General features: G+C 41.0%; 1 protein-coding gene across 3 annotated transcripts in view; it reads left to right on the forward strand.

Moving 5' to 3' along the window:
• Positions 1–2,804: 2,804 nt before the first annotated feature.
• The window catches only part of ELF2 (E74 like ETS transcription factor 2), a gene marked incomplete at both ends in the record, with an annotated part of 50,339 nt that continues 38,848 nt past the window's right edge, over positions 2,805–14,295 (forward strand). For all 3 annotated transcript variants that reach the window (XM_084245847.1, XM_084245849.1, XM_084245848.1), the window contains 2 exons: positions 2,805–2,876; positions 10,647–10,812. In XM_084245847.1, the coding sequence (XP_084101973.1) occupies positions 2,805–2,876; positions 10,647–10,812 (238 nt within the window). The remainder of the gene's footprint in view (positions 2,877–10,646; positions 10,813–14,295) is intronic.

The raw sequence follows: 14,295 nt of genomic DNA on the forward strand, positions 1-14,295 counted from the left end.
TGTGGGGGGTGAGAGGATTCACCGGAGACAGAGTGGGAGAACTTTGTTTCATAGTGGGTTTTGCGGGTGTTTTTTGACTAGATTTTATACTCCTGGGGGTCAGCTACTTACTAAAAACCTGTTGGTTGATTGAAGTACACCTCACAATATGGGGCAGAGCTTGTGAATCATGGGTCTGCCATTATTCAGTAAGTGTTAGTTAAAATTTTTTTTTCTTTTTATATGTTCAGATTACATTTTATTTTATATATATTTTTATTTTTTATTTACATCATTGTTCATTTTTAGGTGACTTAAAATGTTAAGTTTGAGAAAAACTTTTGGATTACTCAATAGCCTAGACATAATTTCTTACATTTACTACATAGGGTGTGTCAGGCTTTGGAGGTAGTTTTTTGTCATAATAAGAACATACTGAGTCTGGGCCTCCCTGGTGGTGCAAGGGGTTAAGATGCAGCCTGTGAAGCTGTCCGCAGCCTCTGCAGCCTGAGTTCCATCCCCGGCCCGGGAGAACCCGCGTAGTGCAGCAGACCTCTCCTGTCTCACCCGCTGCTCCCCTCAGCAGAGTATTTCAGTCAGTCGGCCTGCTCTGTTCCCCACTCTGTCTCTGGTGAATCCTCTCGCCCTCCACACCTCTGGCCTGTGCCCCAGTTCTTGTATGCATAAATAAATAAATATTAAAAAAAAGAGAACATAGTGAGTCACACCTATTTTGGGCAAAATGCTTTTTCAGTAGAATTATATTAATACTTTCTTCCCTCCCGCCGCCTCCCCACTAGTAGTTCCAGAGAACTGCTGGTTTATACTTTAGCTCTTGCCAACTTGTGAAAATAATGAAGGATGCTTAGAGTACTTAACATTCAAATTGTAAGTAAAAATCATTTCTGTTATCATTAGCTTTGTTTAGAAAACAAAATTTGAAAATACATTATATGATGCTAATGAGCTTTAGTGTGATGCCATTGTGGGTTTTTCCTAATTTTTATTCTTAAAATACTTCCTACCCCATTTTCTGTTGTTAAAACTGCAAGGGTATTAATAGTATTTAGGTGAGGTTTTTCTTTTTATTGTACACGTTTATGGAAATTCTTCATTTTTAATTTATATATCTGTGTACTACCAGTAGTCACACTACTACAGGCTATAATACTAAATGGAATGATTTATTACAAATGTATATTCATTCCTCTTTAAATATGCTTAATTTTTCTACATTCTCTTTTTTTTGTATGAAAAGTCCTGTTAGAAATCTGAAAACTTTAGGGCCTCCCCTGGTGGTGCAGCGGTTGACTGCTGGGCTGTGAAGCTGCCCGCAGCCTCTGCAGCGCTGGTTGGATCCCCGGCCCGCGCCCGCTGCTCCCCTCAGCAGTGTGTTTCGTCAATCTGCCTGTTCTGTTCCCCTCTCTGGCTCTGGTGAATTCTCTCACCCTCCCTTGCTTCTGACTGTACCCAGTGCTTGTATGTATGTAAAAATAAATAAATCTTAAAAAAAAAAAAAAAAAAGAAATCCGAAAACTTCAGGACCTCCCTGGTGGCACAAGGGATTAAGATGCAACCTATGAAGCAGTCTGAAGCCTCTGCAGCACGAGTTCGATCCCCCGGCCGACCAGGGAGCAACCCAAATGTCGAGGCAGACTTCTCCTGTCTTGCCTGCTGCTCCCCTCAGCAGTGTACTTCAGTCAGTCTGCCTGTTCTGTTTCCTGCTCTGTCTCTGGTGAATCTTCTCACCTCTCCCCCTGCCCCGCCACACCTCTGGCCTGTACCCCAGCGCTAATATGCACAGATAAATAAATCTTAAAAAAAAAAGTCAAGGAGATGCATTATTTAAAAAAAAAAATGAAAACTTTAACATTCATAAAACCAAATAAAATGATTTTTAAGGGATAATCTAATGCAAAAATCTAGGTAATGTACACACTGGCATTTCATCTATGGTAGAGGAATAAAAGGCTTGGATTATGTTTACTTGAAACCATTAGCTATATTGGATTTTAATGAATAGTAAAGTAATTATTAAGGAAAGAATAAAGTAATATTAAGGCAATCCAAGTGGTTTCATTACTTTATTTCCAAACTATTGTATTTAAGATTATAAGCAACTCTGATTAATCTGTTTTATAGAATATTCAAAATGTGAACACAGAACATGCATGCCACAAACAAAAGGCAATTCTAATTACATTATTCAAATAAACAAACCATATGAGCCAAAGAAGAATGAAATACTTACAAACCAGTAAATCTGTTAATTTATCAAACAGGCAAGTAGTCTTACAAGTTGTGTTAGTCCAGCACATTTTGTTTTCATTGCTTACAACGATCTTAAAAACTTCTACTGAAGTATTTCAGGAATAGAAGTGCATCTTAATTAAGGGAGAAGTTACAACATTTGCTCTCTTGGAACACAGATGTCATAGTACCACCCATGTACGATGACTTAGTAAGAACTTACTTGGGCACATTTATGAATTTGGCAGTTTGAAGAAGCAGAATGCCCATTACTGCCCTTTCTTGGCACAGGGCCTTTTATACCGATTTTTTTTTTAGTTTATGAAAATGCTAAAAATTAGATTGCAAAATAGGTTATGCTCTATATTGTATATTTTTAATAACTTTTGAATTCTTCCTCTTTTTAGGCTCTCTGGTTAATCATCTTTAGAAGACTGGATTTCTGGATATCTACTCCACTCCATCTCTATTGACTATTAAAACATGATAATGCAAATCTATAACACTGGCAGTCATCCATGAACCTTTAATTACATTGATTAATAGCCTTTGAAGCTTCCTCAGGGGAATAAACAATGACATCAGCAGTGGTTGACAGTGGAGGTTCTATCTTGGAGCTTTCCAGCAATGGAGTAAAAAATCAAGAGGTTAGGCATCCAATGTATTATATTTATATTTTCTTTATAGAAATCAATGCATGAACTAGTTTTGAAATTGCTGGGTAATAGGTATTTGAGAGTTTTCCAGAAGGGTACAATGGTTCATTATATATGTATATGTGATGTGTTATCTTATAATTTAGGTGCTAGAAGATTGAGAAGGTACTACAGAGCTCAGCAGAGTTGTGGGAACGTGCATGTATTAGAATGAAAGGGAAGGAAAACAGTGGTAGAAAGAATTCTAGTATTACTTGAGAGATAGGTTTGAATTCTTGATAAAATCGTTTTAGGTTCTAGAATATGTGGGTATATATTGTACCAAACATCTAAACTAGATTCATCCTAAATTAGAATATTGTATTTCCTTTAGTTGTTGTCTTTGTTTTTGTTTATTCTGTTTTTCTTTTTAAGGATTTATTTTTATTTATTTATGCATACCAGAACTGGGGTGTAGGCCAGAGGTGCAGGGGGTGAGAGGATTCACCAGAGACAGAGTGGGGAGCAGAACAGGCAGATCCACTGAAATACACTGCTGAGGGGAGCAGTGGGGAGACAGGAGAGGTCTGCTGCACCATGTGGGCTGCTCTCTTACTGGGGATCGAATTCATGCTGCAGTGGCTGCCTGTAGTTTGAGAGCGTTGAGACTTTAACCCCTGTGCCACCGGGGAGGCCCTGGTTATTCTGTTGTATCTAATCTGGTGTGGGACTCCATCATAATCACACAGGACTAGATAGTAAATGAGAAAAAAAATTCAGGTTTTGGATTTTGTATGTGTGGAATTTTGCATCATTTGCACATCTGGTTATTTTTTGTATTATTGATAATATGGTAATGGAAAACCATCACCAGAAATGCATGGACTTCAGGATGTTACTTCTCTTTCCACCATTTGGTGAAGACTGGATATTGGGAAGGGTCTCAATGAAGACATAATACTGCTGTTTCAGTAACGGACACATATTTGGGCAGAGAGGTGGTAGGGGAATGCAGAGTTACTATATGAAGAAATCTGTTTTTCTCTCTATTCGGTGAAAGATGCTGCTATTGCTGGTGCAGTGACATGGCTGAGAAACAAGCTGGGACTTGAGGCTGTGGGTTCTGGAGTCTGGATTCTCTTCTTGTGTGCTTGGAGACTGTTGGGTCTTCCAGGATTGCTGTCGTCAGATTCAGTGGGAAGGGGATTAAGTGAGGGTGTTGGTTTTCCTTTGTTATGGATTTGATAACTCATTTTCCTGTTGTATTTGAATCTAAACACTGGTTCAGAGTCCATTCAACCACAGCTACAGAACATGACTTACGCTCATAATCAGTTTCTCCTTCTACTTTGAAGACTTGCTTTCCTTGTGATCACTTCCAGATAGGGTTTGTCAAGGAGAGCAGGAGCTGCGGGACTCCATTCTCTTCCACACCGCCGAGACTAAGTATCGCTGCTTTAGCTGCTGTTTCTTTGCTCCATGCTTTCACTCTGTTGATATTCCTCTTTGCGTGAACCCTGGGCAGAATATTCTCAGCTTGTGCTGATTGGGTGTCATTAATATGGGGGAAAGAATTTAACAGTTTGTTTTGTTTAGACAGTTTATTTTTTCTTCCTTTACATGGAATCCTAGGTGTTGTGGCCTGAAGAACTGATTATTATTATTATTTTCTAAATGTATGATTCTTTCCTCATGGACACATTGGCTCTCATTTTATTTTAGTTATTTATTTTTTAAAGATTTTATTTATTTATACAAGAAATAGGGTACAGGTCAGATGTGCGGGAAGGTGAGAGAATTCACCAGAGACAGAGCGGAGAGCAGAACAGACAGATGGACCAAAGACACTGCTGAGGGGAGTAGTGGGCGAGACAGGAGAGGTCTGTCGCGCCATGTGGGTTTCTCCCTGGCCGGTCAGGAATAGAACCCGCGCTGCAGAGGCTGCGGACAGATTCACAGCGCGGTGCTCAACCTGCTGCACCACCAGGGAGGCCAAGAACTAATTGTTATTGAAGAAGTAATCTGAAAGATGAAGTCATTTTAACGAGGCACAAGGACCAAGGATTATGTGACTGTCACCTAAGGCCATCACAGGCACCTAAGGTAGCATGGACCAGAGGAGAGGCAGCTAACTAATCCTGGGAAACTTTTTCTTCAAATTATACATGTAGATGTTCAGTTACTTTCATTTATTTGTTCCTTCAACAAATATTAACTGACCACTTTCTGTGGTCAGATCCTTTTCTAAGTGCCAGGGATGAGGTATTTGGAAGGACCTTGAAGAATAAATCAGGCCTACAGATGGCTGGGGACATGGCAGAGAGTATTTAATAAGGTGGTCAGGGGAGGCTTCTCTGAAGAGGCGTCAGTGTAGTTTAGACCTAAATTAAGTGAGAGGTTGAGCTTTGGCGACATCTGGGGAAGAGAATTCCATGAAGAAAGAAAAACTAGTAGGACCTGAAATAACTCAAAATTTTACAAAGGAAGTTTTAGAGATAATGTTGTATTTGGGTAGATTTTTATCTCGAGAGCTACTTCTCAGGAATGTATTTCCTCTATACACCTAATAATCTCTTCTGAAATGTGGGATAAGATAAAAAATTAACCTGTCGATTTTATTTTATTTATTTATTTATTTATTTTTTTTGTTTATACAAGCACTGGGTACAGTCAGAAGCGCGGGAGGGTGAGAGAATTCACCAGAGCCAGAGCAGGGAGCAGAGCAGGCAGAAGCACCGAAGGACACTGCTGAGGGGAGCAGCGGGCGGCAGGAGAGGTCTGCGCGCCATGTGGGACCCTCCTCTGGTGGCTGGGGAGCAGCCGGGGATCGAACCGGAGCCGCAGAGGCTGCGGGCAGGTTCGCAACCCAGCGCTCAACCGCTGCGCCACCGGGGAGGCCCAGCCTGTCGATTTTATAATCATAGCTCCAGTCTAGATATTGTATAAGCCAGTTAGAGTCACCTTATTGATTATTAAGCAAGTGTTAAGGATTAAAAGGAAAATTAATTCGGATTATTCATCATGAAAGATAATCTTTTTTAAGACTGTAGAAATACTCAGCAATATTTTATTATGAAGTGAGGCAAATGTTTTTTCTTTGTTATGGAGATGGACTTGTATGAGCAAAAGGAAGTCATGGAAAAAGAGGAATAATCAGTTTTCAAATTAAAATATCAACATTTAAAATAGAAAAAAAAATCAACATTTAGTCTTCTTCATGAGTATTGCAGCTATTTCCTAACTGTCACACATTACTTTCTTATTTAACCAGTCAGTGAAGTGAAATTGAAGATGTCTAAACCTTTTTTCACATGTAGAGAAAACTGAAAATAACATAGATATTACCCAACATTAAAAAAAAGCTAAAACAAAAATGGTGGACATTTGGAGAGTTACTAATGATTTTTAGGCATTATATTTTAGAACTTTTCTCCTAATCATATAAAACCAATACATTTAGGGGCCTCCCTGGTGGTGCAAGCCATTAAGCACAGCACTGTGAAGCTATCCACAGCCTCTGCAGCACAAGTTTGATCCCCAGCTGGCCAGGGAGCAACCCACATGGTGCAGCAGACCTCTCCTGTCTCGCCTGCTGCTCCCCTCAGCAGTGTATTTCAGTAGATCCACCTGTTCTGCTCCCCACTCTGTCTCTGGTGAAACCTCTCATGCCCTGCACCTCTGGCCTCTACCCCAGTTCTTGTATGCATAAATAAATAAATACATTTAATAAAGTAGAATAATTCTGTTTCTGACAGACACAATAAAAGCTATAATCTTATTAATGAGTATAGATACAAAAACCATATATAAAATATATAAAAATAAATATTACATAAAAATTAACAAGGAGGGCCTCCCAGGTGGTGCAGCGGGTTGAGCACAGCGCCTTGAAGCTGAGCACAGCGCCTTGAAGCTGTGCACAGCCTCTGCAGCGCAGGTTTGATTCCTGGCCAGCCAGGGAATTCCCACATGGCACAGCAGACCTCTCCTGTTGCAACCACTGCTCCCCTCAGCAGTGCTTTCGGTCTGTCTGCCTGTTCTGCCCCCCACTCTGTCTCTGGTGAATCCTAACCCTCCTGCTCCTCTGGCCTGTACCCCAGCTATTGTATAAATAAAATATAAATCTTAAAAAAAAAATTAAAAATCCAATTACCAAATAGCATTTAGATATATAGGTATAATTCAACATTATAAGCATAGATATACTATGTCCTTACTAATATGCCATATGACATATGCTGTGTTAGTAGGGAAATAATATGACTTGATGACAAAGACACCCTGATCCTGGGCTTCCAGTCTTCAGAACGGCTGAGTTAAATTTCTGCTGTTTATAAACTTCTCAGTCTGGGGTGTCAAGTAGTCTGGAAGGACCAAGACATACACAGCAGGTGGCAGAGGACTGTGCTTCTGGTGAGAAGAGAAGGGGATCTTGCGATTGTAATGGCTTGTTGGAGCCACTTTCCAGACTTCAATTTGGGGAACAGGAACCCAATCAGACGAGGACAGTCTCACTGAAATGTGGAAACAAACTTTGGAATTTGGAGAGGGTAACTAATTTGAGGGGCAGAGTCTCTGAGAATAAGAAGCTCCCCAGGGAAAGAATACCAGAACTCTGCCTTGCACTCTGTTTGTCTAACTGAATGTGCTGCTCAGTTGTAATATGAAATTCCATGAAGCCAGGCAGAGAACAACCAGAAAAGTGTAAATTCAGTAATTGACTGAAAAATTTTAACAGAGTTCACTTAGTACTGGGAGATATTATAGTTTCAGTCACTTAGAATGGAGGTCATTGTTAAAAGCCCAGGCATTCATTTGGAGTCCAGAAGGGCGACCCCTTGTGGTAGGGCTGAATTGTGTCTAGGATAAAAGGTAACCCAGACTTGCCCTTGCCCTAGAAAGGTTCAAAACAGGCCATGAAAGTTGATCTCTCACTAACTTAATATGTCATTATAAACACTGTTAAAACAACAAAACATAGGGCCCAGCAATGTAAAATTTACATATCTAACCTCAAATATGTTAAATGCAAAGAAATGGGAATAATATCACCTATAACTTGAAAAAACACAGAAATATTGGGGCCTCCCTGGGGGTGCAAGGGGTTAAGCACAGCACTGTGAAGCTATCCACAGCCTCTATAGCACAAGTTCCATCTCCTAGCCGGCCAGGGAGCTACCCTCATGGCGCAGCAGACCTTTCCTGTCTCGCCCGCTGCTCCCCTCAGCAGTGCATTTCAGTCAGTCAGTCTGTTCTGTTCCCCACTCTGTCTCTGGTGAAACCTCTCATCCCCCGCACCTCTGGCCTGTACCCCAGCTCTTGTATGCATAAATAAATAAATCTTTAAAAAATAATAATAAAAAACAAATACAAATAATAGAGATGGTATAATTGACAGAACTTCAAAATAGCTCTTTTAAATGTACTTAAGAAGTTAAAAGAAAACATGAACCTCAGAGGTGAGGCATGAGAGACATTAAAAAATCAAATGAAACTAGAAATCCATGCTATTGGAAAAGAAAATTTCACTACATTTTCTTCACTATAGAAGGAAAGACCAGTGAATTTGAAGAGCGGTAGACACTACATGATGGAACGTAGTGATTTTCCCTTCGACTTGAGGACTAGTAGTTGGTTGGAGTACCAGTGCTATGGTAATTCATAGTCACAGCCATCATGCTTCGAGTGCTTACTTTGCTAGACACTGTGCTGACTAAGTACTTTGTGCATATTTAATGTTCAAGGAACTTCGTGAGGTAAAACTTACTCCAGTCTCTCAGAAAACAGATTTAGAGGAGAACAAACGCAGGCTGGGGTCACGGAAGAGACTAAACCAATTCCGTTTAGACATGTTAAGTTTGAAGAATTGGCTAACACTGCTGTAGTGATGTTAAGTTGGCAGTTTGTGTTTCCAGAGCTTCTGCTCAGGTACTAAGTGGGCAGTGTGGCAAGTGAGTACTTGGGGGTAGGGCCTGGCAGTGCTGCCACGTGGCCTTGGCATTTCCTGTCCTTTAGCAGGTATCCAGTCATACGGAAAGGGAGGCCAGCTCGCTGTGGTCTGATTCCAGCACCGAGTAGATAGATCAAAGTAGAACACATCCGAGAGGGGAGATGTGCACGCTCAGCTGACTCAGGTGGCCAGGCAAGGTAGAGGAAACAGGTACACGTGAGATCTGGAGGAAGCTTACCTGTGCGATACGTCCTTGGGGACGGTGAGTGGCTGTTCCTGTGATGACCGAGCGCTGGTCTCAGGCTGTGCCACTGCAGTCTGGGCCCTCCCTCCAGCACCCTTCTAAGGAAACAACTCTTCTGCATGTTGGGCTTCCAGTGTTCTGTATGTGAAGTCATCTCCTGTTATTCTTTTTTTTTTTTTATGGAATACACTATAGTTGCTTCTTTAGAAAAGATGGGTAGAAGGTAAATGTTTTGAGATCTTTCACGTCTGAGGAAATACCTTTATTGTGCTTTCATAAAATGGTTTGACTTGGTAAGGAATTGCAGGTTGGAAATAATTTTCCTTTAACTTCTGAAGAGATGGCTCTGTTGTTTTCCAGTGATGTTGAGAAGACCAATCTGAGAACCGATTCTTTGTATGGGATGTGTATTTTCTTTCTAGAAACTTGTCAAATCTTTTTGTTCTCAGGGCTGTGATACTTCACAGCAGTGTGCAGCAGTGGGGGTCTTCTTTACTCTAGGGTAGGGCCTTCACGTGGGAAGCTCTGGAACATTTGCTTGGCATTCTTCGATTTCTTTTTCCCTCCGTTCCCCTCTCTTTTTCTGGAACCATTGTTTAGATTTTGGACTGCCTGCCTGGTTGACTAAAACTGTTTTCTCTCCTGCTTTCTATTGCATTATCTTTTTCCTCTGGCTCCTGCCTCAGTTTTATCTTCGGAGGCTCTGTTTTTTCATTTCATCCATCATGTTTAATTGCCTAAGAGCTCTTTTTCTTTGTTTGGTGTTTCTTTATTAAACTGTGCCTGTTCCCATTTCATGGCTGTATTCTCCCGCCCTGGCAAGGAAGACGATGAGTATGTGTGTGTACACATCTGTACATTCAGGCTTTCCTCGGGTGCCTGGTGATCTCTGCTATCTGCTCATGACTCAGAGTGGGGGTCTAGAAAGCTGATTGGAAACTCTCCTGTTTTGGTGCAGCGCTGATACTAACACATGTGCTTATTTTACTTTTACTTCCAAGATGCTGGTGCTGAATGTCAGTGGAGCAAACAGACCTGGAAATCAGAGCGCCTTTCTAACAGCTTTAATGGAATGTTCCTCGCTTAACCCCTTCCTCTTTCTCTACTTTCTGCTGTGTTTCCATTTCTAGAAGTGATTGGTATTGCCTTCTGTGGAGTCTCCAGTGTAAAGTGGGTTGTTCCTCAGTTTTACTTTTGTTTTTCCTTTTGCTGCCAAGCTATGGTTACGACTTTCTGAATCTGCTCATCACTTAGTAATTACCCATCATACTTGCTCTTACTACGTGTCTTGAAGAGTTCTGAAAATCTTTCATTGGGCTTTCATAAGTGACATTATATGCTTGTTTTTAATTTACTGTCTTGATCCTAAAGCCCTGATTATGTAAAATGTTTCATCTGTGTCTTCCTGAGATTTGAAAAGATGGTCAGAGTTAACCCTTTTTATTTCTTGTTCTCATTTTTACTTTAGTGATTAGAGTAGTAAAAGTCACTATGTGGGCTCCTTGAGTTGACAGGAAATCAAGGATGTGTCAGGGAATCAGAATTTGTGAATAAAAAGTTTGATTATTTTTTAAATTTGCTCTTGTAGGAAAGTGTGAAGGTTTCCGAATCCCCGGCAGTGATTGTAGAGCCAGTTCCCAGTGCCAGGCTCGAGCAGGGCTTCGCCGCCCAGGTTCTGGTTTATGCCGATGACACTTACATGATGCAAGATGTGGCAGAAGAACAAGAAGTTGAGACGGAGAATGTGGAAACAGGTAGATATCTTATAAAACAGCTGTTGCTAATACTTTCTTGTTCTATGTCACCGTTACTAAAAAATCTTTTTTTCATGCTGTTCAGTATAGCTTGGAAACATTGCATGTTTAAGGGAATTTATTTAGCTATGAGAAGTTCTACTTTGCAATTTTTTGAGGTATAACAGTATCATGTTACGGCTCTTAAGGACAAATTACAGGTCCATAGAAATGAAAGTATTTTTATCATTTTCTTTCTATTATATGAGGCCAGTATATGAGAATAACTTTTTTTAAACAAAAAAATAAATACTGTATTCTCATTCTGTAGCAGAGGACGGGTTTCTTGACATCCGTGTCTGGAGCAGTGGGATTCCTTTTGTATTAGGTAGACGCACCTTTGCAGTAGTCTTATCACATAATCCGCTCTGTTTGTCTTAGAAATTTTGGTATTTCAGTCTCTGTCGGGAGACAGCTGCACAGTCAATTGGGGATTAGTGTGTATAACTCTTGGAGAAAACTTTTCATTTTTGCCATTTATTGTAGAGAAAATAGGTATTTTACCGAAAGGATTATAGTGGTTATAATAATAAACATTAAAATTTATCTTTAGCTAATCCAGAAAAAAAATCCTTCTACTTGGTTTATAAGTCTAATAAACATTCTAAATATTATGTAGCAAACTCATGATTAAAAGTTTTGAATATTTCATGTCTTTCTTCTCGAGGCCAGCAGTACTCACTAGGAGCCCTAGTTTCTTCTGTCTTAAAGCTGCTTGTTCTTTAGTTTTAGTTTCTGTTGAGCTGAGGGGCTGGAAGGTACCTTGCTCTTCGGAGTAGTGATACCCGCAGTGCCAGCAAACCCAGGTGAAGTGGTAATTTGTTACAATAGGCAGTGAATTTTTCTTTTCTTTTCTTTTTTTTTTTAGGGCCTCCCCGGTGGCGCAGTGGTTGAGCGCTGGGCTGCGAAGCTGCCCGCAGCCTCTGCAGCGCCGGTTCAATCCCCAGCTGCTGGTGAGGGTCCCACATGGTTTGCAGACCTCCCCTGCCACGCCTGCTACTCCTCTCAGCAGTGTACTTCGTCAGTCTGCCTGTTCTGCTCCCCGCTCTGGCTCTGGTGAATTCTCTCACCCTCCTGTGCTTCCGACTGTACCCAGTGCTTATATAAATAAATAAATAAATCTTAAAAAAAATTAAAATAAAATAAACTTAGAAAAAAAGATTTATTTATTTATGTGTACAAGAGCTAGGGTACAGGCCAGAGGTGCAGGGGGTGAGAGGATTAGCCAGAGACAGAGTGAGGAATAGAACAGGCAGATTGATTGAAATGCACTGGTGAGGGGAGCAGCGGATGAGACAGGAGAGGTCTGCTGTGCCATGTGGGTACATCCCTGGCCGGGGATCAAGTGGCTGCGGATAGCTTCATAGGTTGTGTCTTAACCCTTTGTGCCATGTGGCCAGGGAGGCCCCTTGTTCCCTTTTCGCTGGAAAAATTTTTTTTTAAAGATTTGTTTATTTCTACAAGAACTGGGGTACAGTCAGAGGCGCAGGAAGGTGAGAGAGTTCATCGGAGACAGAGTGGGGAGCAGAACAGGCAGACGGACCAAAGACACTGCCGAGGGGAGCAGCGGGCGAGACAGGAGAGGTCTGCCGCGCCATGTGGGTTTCTTCCTGGCCGACTGGGAATCAAACCTGTGCTGCAGAGGCTGCGGACAGCTTCACAGCGCGGCCCTCAACTTACTGTGCCACTGGGGAGGCCCCCGAATAGTATTTCACTATGTATATAAACAACATCTTTAGTCCACTCATCTGTCAGGGACCACTTAGGTTGTTTCTATATCTAGACTATTGCAAATAGTGCTGCAGTGAACATAGGGGTACATAAAACCGCTCAAATTAGTGATTTTTGCATTCTCCAGGTAAATACCAAGGAGTGGAATTATTAGATCATATTGTAAATCTTTTTTTTTAAAAGATTATTTATGCATATAAGAGCTGGGGTACAGGCCAGAGATACAGGGGATGAGAGGATTCACCAGAGACAGAGTGGGGAACAGAACAGGCAGACTGACTGAAATATACTGCTGAGGGGAGCAGCGGGCAAGTCAGGAGAGGTCTGCTGCACCATGTGGGTTCTCCCTGGCTGGCCAGGGATTGAATTTGCGCGGCAGTGGCTATGGACAGCTTCATAGGTTGTGTCTTAACCCTTTGTGCACCAGAGAGGCCCTTATATTGTAAATCTTGATTGTCAAGTGTTTTATTTATTTACATTACTTAAATAAAAAACAAATAGGAAGTGAATTTAATCCATTTAAAGGATTTTATTTTCTTATTCTTGAAGTCTGAGGGTGGTGATACCATTTCAGGACAGAGATTTGAGTGATTGTGACATTGAAAAAGAGGCTATACAAAATCTGGGAAAAAGAAATCGTTACATTTGTGAGATTTTACAAATGACCTGCATTTTCTGAAGTGCTTTTTTGTGATTCTGTTTTTTTAGATTTAGATTTGATTTTTCCTTACCACTGAAAGAAAATGTTAGTAAAGAAATTACATTACTTGGCATTAAAGATTGAAAATTTTATTTTACTTATGCATATAAGAACTAGAGTGTAGGCCAGAGGAGCAGGGTGGGAGGGTGATGTGCCTTGTGGGTCAGCTCCCTGGCTGGGGATCAAACTCATGCTGCAGTGGCTGGTGATGGCTTGATAGTGCTAAGACTTTAACCCCTGCGCCACCAGGGAGACCCTGGCATGGTTCATTTGAATCATATATATTTAATTCGATTCTCACTTGTGGTTTGAAAACAAAATCTGTTTTATTCTAAAATAAAGTATAAAATGTAGCTGTTCTGGTCTCTCTGTAGAAAATGCAGTCAGTATTCCAGTTCAGTTTTTTTTTAGATTTATTTTATTTATTTATGCATATAAGAACTGGGGTCTAGGTCAGAGGTACGAGGGGGCAAAGGAGGGTGGTAAGAGGTCTCATCAGAGACAGAGCAGGGAGCAGAACAGGTGGATCCACTGAAATACACCATGGAGGGACGGAGGGGAGCAGTGGCGAGATAGGTGAGGTCTGCTGTACCATGTGGGTCAGCTCCCTGAACGGGGATAGAACTCATGCCACAGTGACCAGTAATAGCTTGATAGCTCTGAGACTTTAACCCCTGCGCCACCAGGGAGGCCCCTGGTTCAGATATCTTTTAAAGACAAAATGGGCCTGGAAACTTCTCTCTCACACATCTGTGGTCAGAACAATTGAAACACTCACTTTTATTCATTGTAAGGCCTACAGAGCTTGGCTACTACAATATGTTAAATTGTTTTAAAATATTGTGGCTCATGAATTTTTAAGGTGACTTTATACATACTGTTAATATATGTAGATTAGTTTAGAATCAGCTAACCCAAGTTTGTTTGTGTGTTTGTTTTTAAGATTTTATTTATTTATTTATTTATACAAGCACTGGGTACAGTCAGAAGTATGGGAGGGTGAGAAAATTCAC

This window comes from Talpa europaea, assembly GCF_964194135.1.
Source record: "Talpa europaea genome assembly, chromosome: 10".
Lineage (NCBI taxonomy): Eukaryota > Metazoa > Chordata > Mammalia > Eulipotyphla > Talpidae > Talpa > Talpa europaea.